General features: G+C 34.4%; 3 protein-coding genes across 4 annotated transcripts in view; 1 reads left to right on the forward strand and 2 right to left on the reverse strand.

The window, feature by feature from the left end:
• LOC110461056 overlaps positions 1 to 3,027 on the forward strand; it is a 10,953-nt gene extending 7,926 nt beyond the window's left edge. Inside the window, exons 5-6 of the mRNA XM_021514333.1 lie at positions 559 to 906; positions 1,185 to 3,027. Coding sequence (XP_021370008.1) covers positions 559 to 906; positions 1,185 to 1,780 — 944 coding nt within the window. The 3' untranslated portion in view covers positions 1,781 to 3,027. The remainder of the gene's footprint in view (positions 1 to 558; positions 907 to 1,184) is intronic.
• A 1,598-nt stretch (positions 3,028 to 4,625) lies between these two features.
• On the reverse strand, positions 4,626 to 10,453 carry LOC110461049 (tomoregulin-2-like). Of its 2 annotated transcripts, XR_002464081.1 has the most exons (6): positions 10,309 to 10,453; positions 9,899 to 9,999; positions 6,729 to 6,876; positions 6,058 to 6,193; positions 5,577 to 5,665; positions 4,871 to 4,927 (listed from the first exon to the last, which is right to left on the reverse strand). XR_002464081.1 is itself a non-coding variant. In XM_021514321.1 (5 exons), the coding sequence occupies exons 1-5, from the start codon at positions 10,346 to 10,348 to the stop codon at positions 4,755 to 4,757; spliced, it is 513 nt and encodes a 170-aa protein (XP_021369996.1). In that variant the 5' UTR covers positions 10,349 to 10,453; the 3' UTR covers positions 4,626 to 4,754. The 2 variants fall into 2 exon arrangements, 1 of the variants encoding a protein (XP_021369996.1); XM_021514321.1 differs by lacking the exons at positions 4,871 to 4,927; positions 9,899 to 9,999 and adding an exon at positions 4,626 to 4,854.
• Positions 10,454 to 13,329: 2,876 nt separating this feature from the next.
• Positions 13,330 to 19,494, reverse strand: LOC110461057 (tomoregulin-2-like). Its single transcript, XM_021514334.1, has 4 exons — positions 18,819 to 19,494; positions 16,274 to 16,415; positions 14,725 to 14,988; positions 13,330 to 13,503 (listed from the first exon to the last, which is right to left on the reverse strand). The coding sequence occupies exons 1-4, from the start codon at positions 18,868 to 18,870 to the stop codon at positions 13,419 to 13,421; spliced, it is 543 nt and encodes a 180-aa protein (XP_021370009.1). The 5' UTR covers positions 18,871 to 19,494; the 3' UTR covers positions 13,330 to 13,418.
• Between the last annotated feature and the right edge of the window lie 316 nt (positions 19,495 to 19,810).

A 19,810-nucleotide genomic window follows, 5' to 3' on the forward strand; every position in this document is an offset into this window, starting at 1 on the left:
AAAACTGCAGCACGACTAGTCGAAGTAGCTCCGTCTGTTAGAGCGACAGTGTCATGACCCTCGGAACACTGTACTCGGAACACTGTTGTGAATTTTGTTCTGTTCACTAAACCGTTTCTTTCACAGGAGCTTCAATTTAGAAAAGTTGTACTAAAGCTGTAGTCCTATCGGAAAAAGGTTCCAATGCATACTTAAATTTTAGCAGTAGAACATGTATCCTTAATGGTCAATTTACATAACAAATAGGAAAAATAGTATATTTTCAAAAAAAAATCTAAAAAAAAATCAAAATGCAGTTTAGGAATACTGATCGATATATACATTATATATATGATTTCTATATAATGTTGCTTAATATATCACCAACCAGTAGGGAATAAAGACATTTGCATTATGAGGAATTAGACAACATATATGATGTGTGAAAATATAAGTTGATAAAGAATAACTTTCAATCAATTTATCTATCACTCATAAACAAACAAAAATGCCACCAAAATAATTCTAACATTTTGATAAATAGATATTTATTATAGTTCAATTGATTCTACGAGTAAAAAAGGATATTTTCCATTTTAGTCTATGAAAATAACGACTGGAATAACATCTCCAATCCTTGTATTGAGGGCGGACCAAAGTATCACTCCCACCCGACAGACCTTGCGAAGTTCATCACCTGTGGCGATACACAAAAGATGTACATTTCCCAATGTCCAACTGGCAAAATATACAGTAACCAAGGCTGTGTATCTGCCCACGTGACTACCTTCGGTAACCATAGTGTTGCCGGCGGAAGTCCGGTCGACGCAATGACTCGGTATCTAATCCTATGCAGAGTCGGTGGTAATATCCGAGAATGTCAGAGCGTAGACTTATCTGGTGACTTCTATGATAAACTCTGTGAAGGTATGTACCTAATGGATATGATCAGAACTTCCTACACTGTTCATTACTGACAGCTATGTCTCGTTTTCGAATGATGATGTGATGTATAAATTCTAATTGTATAAATAATATTGTCTTTTTGGTGACTAGCTATATCCGTTATTCAGATAAGCCCTAAAAATGGAAATATATAAATATTCATAGCATTGTTTATATATTCCTTGAGGAACGACGCTATCAGTACAAAATCCTTGACAACTTTTATAAATATTCCTGGCATTGTTTATATCTTTCTTAAGGAACGACGTCATCAGTCCAAAATCCTTGTACTTCCTGTGCCATCGCTGACGGCCATCTTTTGCACCCGCATCCCCTGGACGACAACAAATACATCACTTGTGATGGCGGGAATAGTCACACCACCACACAGTGTCCGCCTGGGGAGAGATTTAGCGTGGCCAAACAAAGCTGCATCCCTTCAACCGACAACGGCGACAGTATCGAAGATGACAACGGTCAAAACGACGGAAATTCAAACCAGGAAGATGACGTAACCGGAAGTCCCCAAAATGATAATCCTTGCACACCGGAAGCCAGGGCACAGAACAAATCTTTCTTTCCGTACACACCAGATCGAACCAAATTCATCCAATGCGACGGGTGGGGGAATAAATTCATTATGTCATGTCCTCCTACTACGATCTGGTCCGATACAGCCTTGACATGCGTAAACCATGGTACCTCCAGCAATCCATGTACCGGTAATGCGGGCAAGTTGGTGGCACACTCAGACCCTACAAAGTTCATCAAGTGTGACGGGGCAGGCACTGCGCATGTCATGTCGTGCCCAGGAGGTCTCCGGTTTTACGCGTCCAAGTCTTCATGTGACTGGTGAAACTTTTTCAAGACAAATCCGACGGAAAGATGAAAATATTTAATAAAATAAACATGAAATAATCGATTTGGTGTGAAAGCTTTCAGCGGATTTTAAGAATGTATCGATCAATAAATTTATTTTGTGTAAGGTATTTAGGCAGATGTGATAATGTGTTTTAGTTTTAATTGGTAAAGATAAGATAAGCATACATTTAAAATTAACGTTTGGAACTAAATAGATCACTTTTAAATGTAAATTATATGACAATAATATCGAATGTCAATACGTGGAATTTGGCCTGTGATTTTACCTAGTTACAGTATATAGTTGGTAAGACTAAACAAGGGAAACAACTCGAGAATAAGTCATATTCCCCGACTACAGGAGCCAAAAGTTAAAACCTATCCTTCGCTATTGACGCCTCGTTTCATGGTAAAATCTATCAAAAGTATCAATGAAATCCAGAACCCTGCTATTATTATTTCATCATTCTGATCAATGCTGAACTAATTAGAATATCCTTTCTTATATACATAATAACAAAACTATGGACAATATGTGTCGATATAGTCGTTGTTTTAAATTTTGAATTTCGCGGTTAAAAAACCCTGTTTATCATCATTCTCTTGTTAAACAATTCATCATGCTTAGAGGGAAATAAGAATTTTATTGGAAATTGTCGTTGATTACGTTATCCTCGTTCTCATTAAGATATACACGATCAACCAAATCTTCCGATGAAAACAATTTGTATAGGTTTAAACTTTTGTTGTTCTTTTTATTGCCTCCAGAATTTTAACAATATTACCAAAAATTTTAAAAAAATCCAAACATATAAGATGTCTCTAATAATTTAACTTAAACAGTTAACTTTACGGTAAGCGCTTTTCTTAGTGTTTGTTGAATTATCGTTTTACTATTTTGGAATTCCATCACGGTGATGATGTAGTGTAGATATTCAAACCAAAGAAATCGTTTACAGATCCTCGCCCCACTTCAAAAAAATACATGATATACATTGGATTTTTAACCCCGACATGGCTGTAATTCTGAATATTATAGAGAGACCCATAAATGTTGGAACTTTTTATGAATAAATTATAAAGGTAAAATAAAGAAGTAGAAATCAACAACGGTGCTCTCAGTGTAATCATACAACCAGGTATCGAACCTGAAACAACCTGTTTTTATACTGTTCGCTCTTAACAACTGAACTACATTACGCTACAGTTATATCCGAAGTAAAATTGAGGGGAGTTACTATACGTAAAATCTACAGATGAATAACCTAGTGTCTTCACTACTATGGGATAAGGATCCCTACAAGTAATTTCATCATAATATGATATTACTGTTGCATGTCACCTAGACGTTTCAAACCGAGATCATGAACAAAAATATGTATATTATGTTATTTAATAATATCAATATAAATTTTATAGCAGTACAATGGCCAATGATGTCTCCATAGCAATTGTTTGTCTGTTATCATACTTTTCGCTATTATAAAGCTTTTATTGTATCACTTTCATTTCTGTGTGTGTCGTGTGATACAATTTAATTAAAATTATACTGAAACAATAGTATTTCTAGTTTTTTATTTGTTGATAACTCGTCAATAGGTCCTTATTTATCAGAACATTTTCACTCGAAATTTCACATTGAATTTCTTCTACGACAATACTTAACGAGATTGACAACTTTTCCAATTAAATCATTCTAAATGGGAAGGGGAAGTTACTCTTATAATAGATAGTAATCATAATACTTTTCCCTTTGTCAAACGACTTCAAACAAAATGTGTTCAGAGGTAGATTTTCAACAATTCAGTGAAGTTTGATTTTGTATTTTAATTTAAACCATCTGCATCATATATGTATCTTACAATTCATGTTCGAAATATTTTCATTAATCGCAGAATAACACTCCGCTTAAACTTTGCTGAAATCAGCAACACAACGACCTCATTTTCACCTTTGATATTTTATATCGCCACAAAGTTTCATTGAAAATTCAGCGGATGAGTTATATAAGTTTAAGGTTTTATCAAAAGAAGAATACTGATAGTGTGTTCTCACCAACAAAATAAACAACCGGAAGGGGGAGGGGGTCGTAGGTACGTTGTATTCTACTACATTGTATATCTCGGTCAAGAAATGTTGGGTTGCCTGCAGAATCGATGGTTAACCCCCTTGTTATCTACTAAGGGGACATTAAAGAACCCTAAATTGATATGTTACCCCCACCACAACACTTGAAATATATATCCTTTCTTTTCCTAATGAAATTCATTTTTTCCGATGGTGTTTCCATGGTCACCTGTCCTCAGATGAATTAAGGTTTTGCGAGAAACAATAAAGAAAAAAATGTTAAAAGTCTTTTTCAATGTTGACATCTTAGGTCATGACACTTTCTTAATTAGACTGTAGATGTTATAATGAGTTCATCGCACGGTACATGAAACATCTATCATACAGAGTTAAAGTGTAATCTCTGGTATTGTTTAGGACTTACAATGGGTTTTGGTGTTATTTGTTCCCTTTCGTATTGATGTATTCTATTTTAATAACAATGGATTCTTTTTTTTTTGCCTTTTTTTAATTATTTTAAGGTTGATTGAAGTTCTTAAGGAGTATACATTTCTCTGATGAAGATAAAGTAAGCATAAATACAGGCACATATACTGTCTTCTATCAGATTTTTGAAGTCAATGGTCATTGATTGAAACTGGAACAAGATTAAGATTTCTTCATTTTATGCTTTACTGAATATTCTAAATAATTGATACTTACATATTTAATCAAAAGTGTTACTAGAAATAAAAAGTATTTTAATTTGTAAATTCTGCGAATTCATGACGTCATAGCATTACTCTTTATTATGTAACACCGTAACTTTTATAAAAAATGATGCATACCAAACAGACGATTTTTATTCAAATACATAACAGCTACAACAAATTATATAATATTAAGAGAAACGCCGTTCATAATCACTTCCCGACCGGTGGTAGCACACCAGCATCTTTACAAATTTGCAGACTTTGCGATTCCATGTTTGGTTCTGTACATTTTGCTTTTGCTAAGGCACACCTGTAAGGAAAGTGTGATTTCANTTTGCGATTCCAGGTTTGGTTCTGTACATTTTGCTTTTGCTAAGGCACACCTGTAAGGAAAATGTGATTTCATTTATTTGTTTATCCACTTCCTGTTTACCAGGGGTTGTCTCGGTATAGGAAAAGATCGTCTTTCTGTTTACCAGGGAACATTTCGATATAGAATATAATCTTCTTATAAAGTTCATTGAGGGTTTTTCAAGTTTCAAATGCCGATAAAATCAAAGTTTTCTTTCTGAATCAATCTTGATCAAATTCTAAAAAGCATATAAAAATGAGACTATAAAAATGACAAAATAACTATTGTCTGATTAATACATCCATGTCTAAGTCGTATTTGTTCATGATTTGGGTCCATTTTTACTAACCCCTTTCATCATTTTTAATAGATTACAAAATAAACTGTAGTCTTAACTTTATCCAACGGTAAAGGTATCGACTGAGGTTAAAGGTCACGGGTCAGTTTACAGCGAGTTAAGAAAATAGCCTAACTGGGATTACAATTTCCCCACAGTTGTATTCCTGTATTTGATGGGGATCATAGGGAACTTTGGTAGAAAAGAAATAATCAATCACTTCTGCGTGATGTAGATAGAAAACGTTTAACCCCCGGGATAAGGTCTCTCTGTCAAACCCTCGGGATAAGTTTTCTCTATCTAACTTTATATAGAGGTAATCGATTATATTAGTCATACTTACATGTTTAAGTAAAACATGCCGTTGCTACCACAGTATGGCTCTCGATCTTCCAATGTACAGTCAATGTTATCAGCATTTTTACAAAAAAACTACAAGAAAACAGCAGTTGCCATGTTATTTATTGTTTATGATTCATTTCAAGACGCTTTCAACAGTTAAACTTAAAGGTCTTGAACATTAAGTAATTTATATCTATAATTAAGTGGTGTAAATCTGTATACTTACTATGTGTATTACGTGGTTTGAGGTGATGAATACAATGATGCTACTATGATTAGCTACATGGTCAGGCCATGCCCCTTAATACGTACAAGCAATATCATTTGAATGACAATTTTGTTCTAAAATATCAATATGAGCGATACCGGCTCATTGGGTCACTTCTTTTAGCTTGGTTTTTCCCCTGTATTAATTAAATAAAATTGTGGTCACATGCTTGCTAACACATGACAATAATTTAGTAATCACCACAGTGTCATACCTGTATTATGACGTCGGAATTTGGCTTACTCGTGTGGTCAGGCGGTGAGGTACTCCTAGGATCATTTTCAATACAACTGCCAACATTGGCTATACCTAAGTTAACGTCGGAACATCGAGCTTTACTGTAGTGGCAACTACAAATAAATACAATTTACTAGCGCAGTAGAATCTTGAAAGAAAGTACGAAAACCGCTAAATATGTATTTTTTCGTTAAATCATTTTTGAAAATAAGTACACAAATTATATTAATAATAGAACCATACAGGCACAATTAATAAAACAAAAATCAACCGCATTTTAACAATTATAAAATCACTTTTTTCATTCTTATGTCTATCCCTATCAATCACATTCAAAAGCAGTTGTAATCATGCTGAAAACCCTCCTTATTACTTCTTAAATAATGCGGACAACTTCATGGATAATAACTTTTTTTAAATAGATACCTATAAAGAAATAAACATAAAAAGGGTCAACAACAGAGTATTAAGTATAAAAATGCATGTTTTGATAAAAATCACACGTTTTCTCTCAGCAAATATAATGAGTGAAAGAAGAGGAAAAAAAAGTATACAAATGCATCTAGGTCCTGCCCTGGACCTCCGATCATTATAAGGATACTCAGACCAGAGATCACACTATTGCCGGCCTTGCTATTGGCGACTTACAAATTATCATACGTTATTCCGTCCATTCCACACGTCTGTTCGTCTCCGTGGCTGACGTACTCGGTATCACAATCGATGAGTCCAACCTGGTTACAAAGTTGGTTTAAAGACACTAGAGGCAGATCTGTCTCCCCTTGATGTAAAATAGCTGAAACGAAAATAGTTTGATCTGCTGCTTTAACAACAGTTAATGTACCTGTTGAATTTTGAACATTCATTGCAAATGTATAGTATTTCATAATTGATTTTATACGAACTATTAAGAGCGACATTGAATGAAAACAGTACTGGCTGGTACTGATTCCCTGTTCTGTTGGTGGTGGTGGTTTTTTAATTAGTATTATTGACTTTTTCCCGATGCTTTGCTTTGTATTATAAAAGCCAATAATGTGCTCTTGTTGATTTTTTTTCATAAAATGCAGATCAACAAATCACCGCAAACACTTTGCGACAGCGTTGGCAAAAACTGCGAATAATTTAAAAAAGAAATGACACATATATTTCCCCTGTTGTTCCCTGCTCTTCTTCCCGCTAGTAAGTGTGTGCGTATGTGTGTGTGTTGGGGGGGGGGGGGGGGGGGAGGGGGCACTTCTTCCGTTATTACAACGTTATGTCTCCTGGGCCATTGATTTTCCAGGCTAGATTTTGTCAAATTCCCTTCAGACGTTCTTTGCAAGTAGCATTTCAAAAGAAAATTTGACGACGGGTTGACAACGGCAACGCCGAGATACAGCATATACTGTGCTGGGTGAGCAAATACACTGTAGATGATTTCTGTATGGATGCCTGATTTAATTATAGTGTAAATAGTTTATAGATCTGCTTTGTAACCACAGAATGCCAGGATGACTATGCAGTACAAATCCGTTTCCTTCTTCTTTGGCTATTTTCAATTGTTGTATATGAAAGTTTTGTTTGTGATCGTATGAGGTGAGTGCATTTTAAATACTTAGGGTACCCTTAATGTTTCAAACACTACATGACTGGGACAGGGGTTCTTCTATTTCGGTATACTTGATATTCACATAAATCGTGCTGGTTAATCGGAGCTATTGATTTATTGAAATAGATATATGTTATTGGGAAAAAGTAGTGAATATTCTTTTGTGTGTAAAACGTCTAAATATACGCATGAAGGTAGAGGAGAGAACTCGTGGTGGCCTGGTAAATAAAATTTTGCGAGTAATGCTTATCTCCCTTGCTCATATGCTCTGTAATTATTCGGCCAGTGAAGTATCATTTCGTTTATCAACATCAATGCACTAATAAATATATTGACAAATGGTCTAATGTGCTAGGTGTTGATGAAAATTCTGAATTAATAAAATTACAAACTATAGTTTACAATATAACAACAGATGTGACTCTGCAGTGGTTTAAAAAACATAGAATTATACATAGAATACTTGCAACTAACACTTTTCTTACAAAAATTAAAATAAAAAATAACCCATTTATTACATTCTGCAAATAATCTGAAGAAACTTTACTACACATATTTTTTGAATGTGAGCATGTAGAGAGGCTTTGGCTACTTTTTGAAAACTGGATATTCTCAAAAACCTCTGTTTACATTAACTTTGCAGAACAAGATATTTGGGAAAATAGGTAAAACATATTATGTCAGAACCTTATTATGCTAATTGTTAAATATTACACTTACAAACAACGTATGAAAGGTGATAGACTTTTTATAGAAAGTGTAAAGAGAGAAATAGTGTACAATTATAAAGTGGAAAAATATATCGCAACATGTAAAGGGAAACAACTTACTCTTTTCTAACTTAATGATACCATAGCTTATCTACCAAATAGTGTGTATTATTCACATATGCACCTATAACTTGTACCTAATTCGATTGCGCCCGAGATGTGTATTATCCAATTTCGAATAATCCATTCCAACTCCAGACCGCTACGGTATGCAAGTTGTGTTTTTTGTACTGTCTTTTGTAAAATAACATGTGAAAAAAAAATATATATATGTTGAAAAGAACAACAACACATCTATCACTAAAGTAGCTCTATTGAAATCATGGGTCTAATGTGTAAGGAAGAGTATAAGCCATAAGAAGTACATTTGTTTTGTGTAAGATACAATGTCATTACAAAATGTATGCTGAGTTAATGTCTCAAGGTAATTTTTAAATACGGGATTTTTCATGTTTACCTGCACAAAGGTAAGGGATTAAAACTTATCTTCCAAAATGTTTATGGGCCAAAACTCATACACGAAACAACTAATTTAGATGATATACATCTCTCTTAAATTTTTATTCCTAGTTTTCCCCCATGGTTGTCTCTCCAAAAGACATTTGAAATCACTAATATGACAAGCTAAAGCTACCGGAGAACCACTAACAGACACAGTGATTTAGTTTATAAAGAAATCGTCATTGTGGTCTCAGTACAAATTACGAGTATGCTTTTTCTATGTATGGTGAGAAGGTCAATATTTGTATCATGCTCATTAGTGTCCCTTGTTGTTTTGTTCTCAATACCACTGTTCTCCTCATGAGGACGTGACATTAATTGGATGTGACCTAGATTTACATTGCGGATGTCCTCGTGTCCTCTATGAGCACAGACATTTTCCCTTCCGGAAGACCAGGGCCCGTATTCATGAAACCGTTCGCATGCTCAAGCATGGATTCTGTGCTCAAAGCAGTTTTCTTGCAACTCACTTAAATCATGCCAAACGATCAAAAAATCAAATGTAAACATTGAAAACAGTGTTTGGCTTTAAGTTTCTTCAATCTTTTTTCAAACTTATTGACAAAATATGTTTTTGTCGTTAATGTATAACCGGAACAAGAAATTAGGCTTGAGCACAAAATCCCTGCTTGAGCATGAGAATGGTTTCATGAATACGGGCCCTGGTCTTCACTCTCCATGTACTTTTCAAATGACTCGTTGTTATTTTCCCCTTATTCATTTGTTTGTCAAAATTTTGGCGGTTTAGTTGAAACTCTAGTTTTTAAATTTTTAGTAACTTGCGTCATTTGTTGTAATACATGCGTCAATAAGCAGGCTATCTGAAGAAATGTCTATCAGTTACTATCGCAGCATGACCTTATTCCACCTACGTCTACCACCATGAAACAATATGTCTTAAACTATTTCTGACCCACATAGTAACAGGAGACATCATGGAAGATGAATGAAATTACTTCTGTTTTCGGCGGGCGTGTAAATGTGTTCAGTCACCTGCCCGATCACAAAGGTTTCTTCGGGTTCGCCGGTTTCATCCTACATTAAGATTCCACGTTCGCTTCAATCCGGGCAGACAAGATTGGTAAATAGAAGTCTCATAAGTGTTGTACATTAAATCAGGTTTAGTTTACTTCATATCAAGATTTTTGTTGCGGTTGTTATGTTTCATTTAGTTTTAATATACTTTTGATTCCTGACGTTATCATTTTCGTTTTTGCGTATCAAATTCTGACCTTTTATATTGATGTTATGGGATACATATCTAAGTTAATTTTCATTTTGGTTTTGGCTATAAACAAAAACATATCAAGAGTGTGATGACTTCAACAACATATGAAATGCACGTTTTGTGCTATGAATAGCTCACCTGTGAGAAGTAGGAACAGTAAACATAGTAAGTCCTCCATATTGCGTCTATCGAGATTGTTTAAGTACACAGCGGTGACATAGTCGGAGATATAACGCTTAAACAGGTTCACAGTAGAACAATCGTGACATCAAAGTCTGCCAAAGGGTCGCCAACGACTGATTAGCCTGGCTGATATATTGTTTGGTATAAAGCGGAACATAGTTGACGGGAAACGATGACACCGCAGGAACACTTGGTTTCGTTTCCCATTTTTGTTTAGTTTATAATGTTTATCCTTATGTTTGGCCTCATTTCAGTCTCAATTGTTAAATGTCACATCGACATGTTCAAATTTTGTCCTTAATTGACGCTGTTGCTCAATATGTTTGATGTACAGACATTGACAGTATGTTCGAAAATTGACCTTAATTGACGCTATATTATAAATATATGTTGATGTTTTTACTATACAGACAAAGACCTTACGTTCGGATTTTGTCCTCAGTTGACATCATAGAATATATCTGTTGAAATGTTTACTGTACAGATAGGTATTGTGTTGTCAGGTTATCAAATAAAAAACAGTTAACATTTTCACAACATGATTTCTTATCTGATATCATAATAGACATAAAATTTAAAATAATTATATCTAAAAAATCAACATGATTTGTATGCACTTAAACCTCACACATGTTGTTAAGATTGTATGCCTCTCAAAAGGAGGCCGGATAAATCTCAAGTTTGAAACTGTATAAAGATAATATTACAACAACGCTGATTTGCAATGGGGTTGTTTATGGGAATTTGAAAATAAGTCGTCATTGTTTAAAGATATTTTCATCAAACTTTTACATATTTATTACTAATAGTACATAGTAGTCAATTTATCATAAAGATTGTGCAGTACATATTTTTACTTATTTGTGAATTTTTTTCATCTTCTTTAATCAACAAAAAGCTTGTTTTTGAGGAAGTGGTTCCTTTCTAACTTCAAGCAACAAGGTGACGTTTTTGCCGTTAAACTATCAATGCCAGAGGATGGACGTATAGTCTTCGCTGGAATTCATTTTGGTTTACATGAAACACTTATTAAAACATAACGTATCTGTTGTTGCTCATAATTGTAAATTTGTAATCTCATTAGGGCTTTATAGGCACAATTCCCTTTTCACAGTATACGTAAAATGATTTGGATTACTTTTAACATAGACTTGTAATTAGTTTTAGTTCCGTTTACCTTACTGTTTCTGATGAGTACTAAACGAACACAATGCTCATGTGGTGCAATAAAACGGTAGTTTGTTTAGCTACAAACAAGATTTTGACAAAAGGTGCTTCTTTCCTTCGTACTTCTAGTGATTATTATACAGCAAATACTGCAAGAAAAATTTGGTATATCTGTGAGAACTTCATATTTTCAATGTCAAACATTGACAGATATGTCATAAGTTTCCCTTCATATTAGATTTATGATACAAATTTTGGATTGTTCATAGTAGCGAGCCTCTGGCGAGCAAATATGAAAAATCCAAAACGAGTATCATAAATCTTATATGAAGGGAAAAAAATGACAGATTAATTTTTATCATATAATACAAACTAAACTGTATAATAGTGATCTGAAAAAACTATTTAGCACTTGGCCGCCTCTGAAACGATGAAAATTGCGTCCGCTTCACAATGACGTCACGTCACATTGATTGTTTCTTTACGTTTGTGACGTCATTTCCGGAGGTATATTACACACGTTAGATAAACCTAATTGATGTGATGGCTTTATGACACTGCATAACACGGTAATCATATAATTAATAGTTATAAGACATGGTTTAGAGGGATGCACGTTGAGGAGGGATGTGGCCAATTTTGGGGTTGCCCTCAGCATCGTCTTGGGCAATACTTTCTTTCTTTGTTCAAGATAATATCGACGTTTTCGTTATCCTCAATGCTATGTCCTGGTGGTTCCTTGGTTGATTCTCACTTAAAGGACGTGCCATTAAACTGATTTGACCTAGATTTACATGATTGGTGTCGTTGATGACGCTTCAGACGCTTATCCTTCCGGAACACCCAGTTCTTTTTATCCTTGTACATTTTAAAGAGTATATATGTAAATCCTTCCTACATTTATATTTTGCCCTAGTTATATCGTTATATCGATTTTGAGTTTAAATATTAATTTTGTTCACATTTCTATATGAGATCGCATTTTGGTTACCAGAGAATATCGAATTAAAATGGAACCCCTATATGTGTACTACCTACAAACTTCGTTATAACGATTTTCTTTTATTAATTTTATGACGAATTTGCTTTGAAACCGTTGTTTATTCCAGATATGGAATATCATGTTTATTTTTCAATCATTAATATCTTTTCTAAATACAACTGTAGTATATCAATGTCTAGGGTCATTATTAGACGTTATCTCGTTCTAGTTAGTGTATTCTCGTCTGCCCTTGACTCCGCCCATGACCATGCGAGACTTTTCTTGACTCCGGACGCCATTTCTCCGTAACAACTTTCCCCGTTTGCACTATTCTTCCGTAGTTAATATTCCCGCAGAGAAGATGGCCACTTATAACAATTATTTAGAACTATAACGCCTGTTATGCGTGTTGATACACGTTGATATTACATTGTACTTGGAACTCTATAATGGGAGGTACTGTACTAAATCTAAACCTGCTATGGCCATCTTCCTGGCTTGGGCACGATGTCACCCCAGACAGACAACAATATAACAGAACTGTTCCCGAGAGAAAAGAACGTCCTGAAGTAAAGAAGGATATATTTCTATAACATATAAAAGGTCAATTATTTGTTAATGAAAGGGGGTTTGAAAAAGTGTTTTATAGTCTGCATACTTTGTATCAAACAAGAAAACATTTGCTTAAAATGGAAATAAAATATGTTTCTTTTCGTGCTGTTATGGTTTTTCTTCGGTTAGTATTAATATCTTTTTGAATGAACAAGTTGCGATTCATCATTTTCTAAATTAACAAAAAAAATATAAAACTTCAACAAACAGGCAATTTTAGTTTTATTTTCATTTTATTTGGTATTTAGTAGGTTTTTGAATACGAAGAGTATCCTTTGAGTCTTTTATAATCACGTATGAGATTTTATCTCTGTTTTCCATCCTTGCAGTTACTTAAAGACTGTAGCTGTAAATCTCTATTCACACATTTTACTTTCTGGAATTCACACCTGAAATACAAAAAACAGTAAAAATATTATAACCTACAAAATATAACACTGACTTTCAGGAAAACAAATCAAGTGTTTCAGTTCAGATCGATAAATTTATGAAATAAGCGCAAGAAATTTAAATTATGCCTAATTATCGTAAATCACATTATTTTCTGTGTACTTTGTTTCGGGACAAATTATGTAGCTTTCCTTTGAAGAATAATTAATAAAAACGCAATGAATAAAAACCCATATTTGAAAATAAAGTTTTCCGATGCCGAAACCTGGAAAAGGAGATATTTTCAAGCGACTAATGGTCATTTCGTACATCAAGCATTATAGGTCAAAATGATGGAAATCAAAGTCTAATGTGTCCTGAAAAATAGTTGAACATACAACGGAAGGGCACAAAACCCCTTATGAACTTTCGAACATATTACAACTTATGGCTACAAAAGACCTTTATCTTTAAATCAGTAACGCTTGTTAACTGTGCCGATATAGACTACAGCAACTTCGGGTATTGATAGTCCAATAGCAAAGCCAACCGCCTTGTTACGTAAAAATGTTACTAACAAAAAGATTACAAAGTAAAGAAACGTCTTTTAACAAGATGTTATTTCAATAATGTTTGCAAATTACCGAGGAAGAAAATTATAAACTCTGATTTAAGCAATAGGTCGCACCCAATGCAGTTTCCAGTAAAAATGTTTGTATGATAAAAACAATATTTTCATGTAAGTTATAGGCCTATAGACACCGAATTAAGGTCCTCAAAAACAACATACTGTGAGTCCCGCTGTTTGGTGCAGAATCCTGGAAGACAATAAATGCTATTAACAACAAGCTTAATGTCTTCCAAAATCGATGCCTCCGTAGAAAGTTGCGCATTTCTAGCCTCAGACATCGCAAATAAGGAGCTTTTTCAGCGGACACACACACTATTCCCTTTTCACAAAAAGTTATGTGAAGGAAATGGAGGTGGATATTCCATCCCTAGGGTAGCAAGGAGCTAGACACCGTCAGGAAAAAGAAAGAGAGGAAGAAGAAAAAAGGAAACCTGCAGATGGTCTATTGAGAAAATAAATAAAAGGAAAAGACTGGACATAGGGACAAATACACCAGTGGTCCCAATACAGAGAGAATGGAAATCTTTGGCAATGGCCTTATGTGCAACTCAGCACGAAGAGGACTAACTTACGTCAGGTCTGTGAAGGAAGTCTCTTGTGAAATACTTACACGTTTTGATAAAACTTAAAGTCAGTTCCACAAAGCGGGTCCAGTACCATTGGGCATGGTTCGTCTAGTGATGAATTACAAAATTGTTCATTTAACTGGAAATCGTACTTGGTTGTCGTTTTTGTCGCCTCTAAAGACTTTGACGATGTTGTGTCCAGTGCGGTCGTGGTTATTTCGGCGTTTGTTGTGATATCATTCTTACATTTGCCATCATAAGCTTTGTTGATTGTGACGTCATTGCACTGTGCCTGCACGTGAAAACACCTGTAATTGATGTAAAACAATTGAAGCATGACGTAACATAAAGTGTATTATACCGATTACTAAGCACCCCATCCTACCAATATACTTGCCAAAATACAGATTTATTTAGTTTGACCTCTTTTCAGTAACTACCGGATTGGGGACGATTTTTGTTACACCTCACTTTAACATGCATTAAATTGCATTTGTTTTATTGAATACTTTTGATATAAGAAAGTGTCGTCCACATTTAACCCATTAACATACGTTTACACTTACGGGAAATTAAATTAAATTGAGTATTACGTGATTACTTTCATGTCATGTTTATCGGATAACCTCAATAAACATCACCCACTATGACGTCGGAATTTAACAATAAACATGACACTGAAACGTCGCGTTGGGAAATTAGACTAGATGCTGACGCTTAAAGTTCGAGAAAACAGCTTATTGTCCCAATTATCGAAATACATTCTTGGTGAAAATGCTTTGAATTCTTCTCTTCTAATATGTGAATAATTATACTTACCCAAAGATTTTGTTTTTTAGCACCAGAGAGCTCAAATTAAATCATCCCATTTTGAAAATATTACTAAACAAGAGGCCCATGGGCCTTAACGGTCATCTGATATATTTATACAGAGAGTTGATTTTGTTTTTAACATGAACAGAAATATTAATCAAAGTGACAAAAAAAACAATAAAACCACCTTATTCAATATCTAGCATACAGATTTAAGACTGAACAGTATTTGAAACTAGCACCTCTGATTCTAAACAAGGAAAATGAAGAACTTTCAGCACACCGACTCCTTTGGGCCCCACCCTACAGCCCTTGGGACAGGGCTGGCTCAAATTTTTTAAAGTATCAAACTGTCAACTCAGGGTTATAATTCCAATCAAGTTATTAACTTGTAATATTCAAAGTATCATTTGCCATTATAAACCATAATAAATTTGAGACTTTGTATCAGGTGACCTAAAATATCTTTATTCACTCCCGTTAAATTTAAATACCAATGTATCATTATACATATCACCCTAAACTGTGCATTCATCTTTTTATAGGTTTGATAACTCCGTTCTTAACATTTTGTATAAATATAGGACATGATATTTATATTTATGAATATTGTAGTCATTTACAATGATATTGTTTTGTGACGTCAGCAATTTATAATGTATTTTACATATCTAAAAAAGTAAAAAAGCAAATTCTATTCAATCATTTAATGGTATTCTGAACACTTGATACGTTTCCGAAGATCAAATATTAATGTTGTGGTTAAACCTGAGTGCTTACTTGTTTTGGTAGGTTACTCCGTCCGTCCCGCACAAAACCTCCTCTCCGTGAACGATATAGTCGGTTGAACAATCCAAACCTAATACGTCACTGCACATCTGAGCTGCAATGGCAGGCAAACCACGTGACACATGTATGGCGCCTGTGTAATATTAAGATAACTACTTGAAAGGTCCCCATACCACTGCCAAAACCCATAATTATGCAATAGGATCTTTTAACCAGTAATTAACTAGAACTGTAAGCAAAAGTTTTTAAGTTGTTTAATATACAACTGGACAAGGATTCGAACCAAGGACAACCGTTTACATTATTGTTAAGTAACTTTCAGTAACATTACCATATGGTGATATGAATGTCGGTTATAGAGATAACCTAACACTTAAACATACGGTGTACTGAGTGCTTCCTTCACGCTTTAAGTGGTTGATTGACGTATTCAATACGAACGCCCTTGTTTACCTCAATTCTTTTTTTTTTAAATAAACATCATTTCACATTTAAACAAGATTATTGTTACGTTAGGTAAAACAAATTTAGACCAGGTTTAACAAGTAGTTGAATTTACCGTCTTCCGTGGCTATATATCTACAAGATTAATTTTCAAAATTGATGCGGTATTTCAAACACAATTCGCTTAATTCAATTTTCCATGGGAGTTTAAAATGTGACAATGTTTTACAATGATTTTGCTCGTTATGTTACGTGCGGGTGGTCACCCATCCAGTTACTGACATCACTAGACGTTGCTGAACTAGTGAGCGAGTCCCGGGGTTATACCGAATTACTGGAAAAGCTAACTTGCCTGTTAGGCAATATTTCCCCCTCACATTCCTTAGATGTTACAGTTATAAATAACTTTTTAATTGTACCCTGATAATGCAAAATGGTAACTAGTTATTTACTACGTAAATATATCATTGAGAGCTACCGTTCGCTACCTCTACTGTCGGAGAGTCAATGAAAGCTATAAACATTCTTTAGTGACATATATTTTATCCCTTAACCAATGTTATCACAACATGGAAAAGGCACGTATGTTACAGGAGCACAGGGCGTGATCAAACAGTCCATTCCATTCATAAAATATTGCAGAAATAAATAGCGAATTGTACAAATATTAACTCATTCTCCCCTGAAGACACATGTGAACTCTTCCAATTTAAAGGTTTGAATAGTTCAGTATGAAATTCCAGGAGTGAATTAGTTAAAATCACTTGAAATACGAAGTAAGAAACCACCTATTTTAAACTTAAGTTTCGTAATGCAGCAAGTCAAACATCGTAAATATGAGTAGACCACGTGTCCATTTGGACCCTTGGTAACATAGCGTTTGAAATTAAGACTTATTTATTAAACAGTTATTAACATTGAGTAAAATAGGCCTGGATCCATTTCGACTTCAAATATTTTGTTTTACATGTAGGTATATATGATATGCCTTTTATAGCACATGATAGGATAAACAAAATGGACTTAAGTAGTCGTATAACACAGGGTATTTGTGTAATCCGAAAGTGTTTGACAATAGTCGTTTAAAAACAAATTGGAATATTCCAGTAATTCGAATTCGAGGAAGTTGGATTGCACTGTACTTTTTAATGTTTTATTTAGGTTACCAATTACTTTTGCTATGATAAATGTGCTTATAAAGCTGAATTGAATATGAAGTCACCAAAATGAAGATTAACCAAATACAGAAAACACATACCAGATATATAGTTATATAATGTTGGTGTATGCTAATTGGACATACTAGTTACAGTTATTGACACCTTATTTTACCTTGTAAAACACAAAGATTCCCCATCAGATATTAAGTTATTGTGGAACCATTGTTTGTAACCCATGTTCGATTTTGCAAACATTGATCAAATGTACATGGAGGAATGTAACGAACCTACCGAGGAATACCGACGATATCGTCGCTTTGTTGAAACATAATTTCAAGATTTGTAATCAAGACAAATGATGTGTTCCAAAATACCACAGTTTCTACAACATTAAGCAACACCAACCATACAATATAGCCAACAGGCAAGGACGGTGCAAACACATCAGGGAAAAGCGTTCTGTACGTTAACACACAAAATATAAATTCACATGCATTCATTCATCTAAGTGTAAACGTATCATACATATCATAAACCAAAGCGTCAAAACATATGGACAGCAAAAACATGCCATACGTCAAAGCATATGGACAGCAAACACATACCTTAGCGTCAATACACATTGATAGTATGGATAGCATATACATACCATAGCGACAAAACACACGGCCAGCATAAACATGCCATAGCGACAAAACACACAGACAGCATAAACATACCATAGTGACAAAACACACAGACAGCATAAACATACCAGCGCCAAAACACATGAACAGCATAGATATATCATGGCGTTAAGACACAACACAATGTCAAACAAACAAAAAATAATTTGGATTGAAACTATGATATTACGTAACGGAAATTACATCATGAATCACCATGAAATAAAATCACAATAAATGTGTTTGATAAAATAATGTTATACTTACTGACTAAAACTACGAACAGTGTCACATAGCAGCCCATCGTGTCGATCTTCATTGTTTAAATGTGGTAACAATACTACGCCGAAGTTGTATAAGATTTATAACCCTATACCTAACCATCAATTTTGAAACTGTTTACACTGTGTCAGGGTTGAGCCTCAAGTAATACATGCAGAACGTCCCGTGCTCATACCAACTGACAATAAAACATACCGTAGTAATAAAATAGAATAGGTCAACCTTAAATATTATGTTAGAACTGCATTCGTTGATAACACCTTGATACTGAACCCTTTAAAGTCGTGTCTATAAACTTAGATAGATTAATTAAGATGCGTTGTGGGCGTACATCCGTTAAGAGAAGTTGACAACAGGAGCTACCTTAGGTTGGCTGTATCATTGTTAATTATAATTATTCACTGCAAAAACGGCGTTGAACTGTCTCCGTTCATTCAAAGTAGATGTTGAAGAAAGTTGTTTAAGAGTTGCCTCTTGTCAATATAAAGCTGATACTGAAAATCAAAGCTGCGAAAATATATAAAAGAAAGATAGATCCTTATGTAATCACAACTGCTGGCAAAAAAGTCAAGCTACAGTATAAATAGCTCTCCTTATAATTAATGCATATTCGATACTGAAGCACTCCTGTTGATTTAAGTCCGTTTTATATAGAATCGGACAGAATGACAACCGAGTTTAACCAGAGGAAGAATGAGATATAATGTGATTTAGGAGTTTATGTATAGGTGTGATAGGCCTATCCCTAGCTACCTCAAGTAGCACATGTCTCGAGACACACATATATCGCAAATATTGTGACGTATGAGAATAGTTATCTAAACCTCAAAAGTGTTTATGTGGTCTAGATTTTCTCACGTGGTCTGAGGAGTTTATAAGGTCAATCGTATCAATTGACCTTGTTATCAACTATATAAAGAATGGTTAGTATCCATTATTTATCTTAACGTTTTAGTAGCAAATGGTTTTCCTTATGT

Source organism: Mizuhopecten yessoensis, unplaced genomic scaffold, assembly GCF_002113885.1.
Source record: "Mizuhopecten yessoensis strain PY_sf001 unplaced genomic scaffold, ASM211388v2 scaffold10553, whole genome shotgun sequence".
Lineage (NCBI taxonomy): Eukaryota > Metazoa > Mollusca > Bivalvia > Pectinida > Pectinidae > Mizuhopecten > Mizuhopecten yessoensis.

Coding starts and splice junctions, on each gene's coding strand:
- LOC110461049 (XM_021514321.1), bottom strand. CDS start 10,348: ATGGAGGACTTACTATGTTTACTGTTCCTACTTCTCACAG. Junction 6,194..6,728: donor GGAATAACGTATGATAATTT/GTAAGTCGCCAA, acceptor ATTTATTTGTAG/TTGCCACTACAGTAAAGCTC. Junction 4,855..5,576: donor GGCATGTTTTACTTAAACAT/GTAAGTATGACT, acceptor CTTTCCTTACAG/GTGTGCCTTAGCAAAAGCAA.
- LOC110461057 (XM_021514334.1), bottom strand. CDS start 18,870: ATGAAGATCGACACGATGGGCTGCTATGTGACACTGTTCGTAGTTTTA. Junction 16,416..18,818: donor ACTGTTCGTAGTTTTAGTCA/GTAAGTATAACA, acceptor AATATTACACAG/GCGCCATACATGTGTCACGT. Junction 14,989..16,273: donor GGAGTAACCTACCAAAACAA/GTAAGCACTCAG, acceptor CATCAATTACAG/GTGTTTTCACGTGCAGGCAC.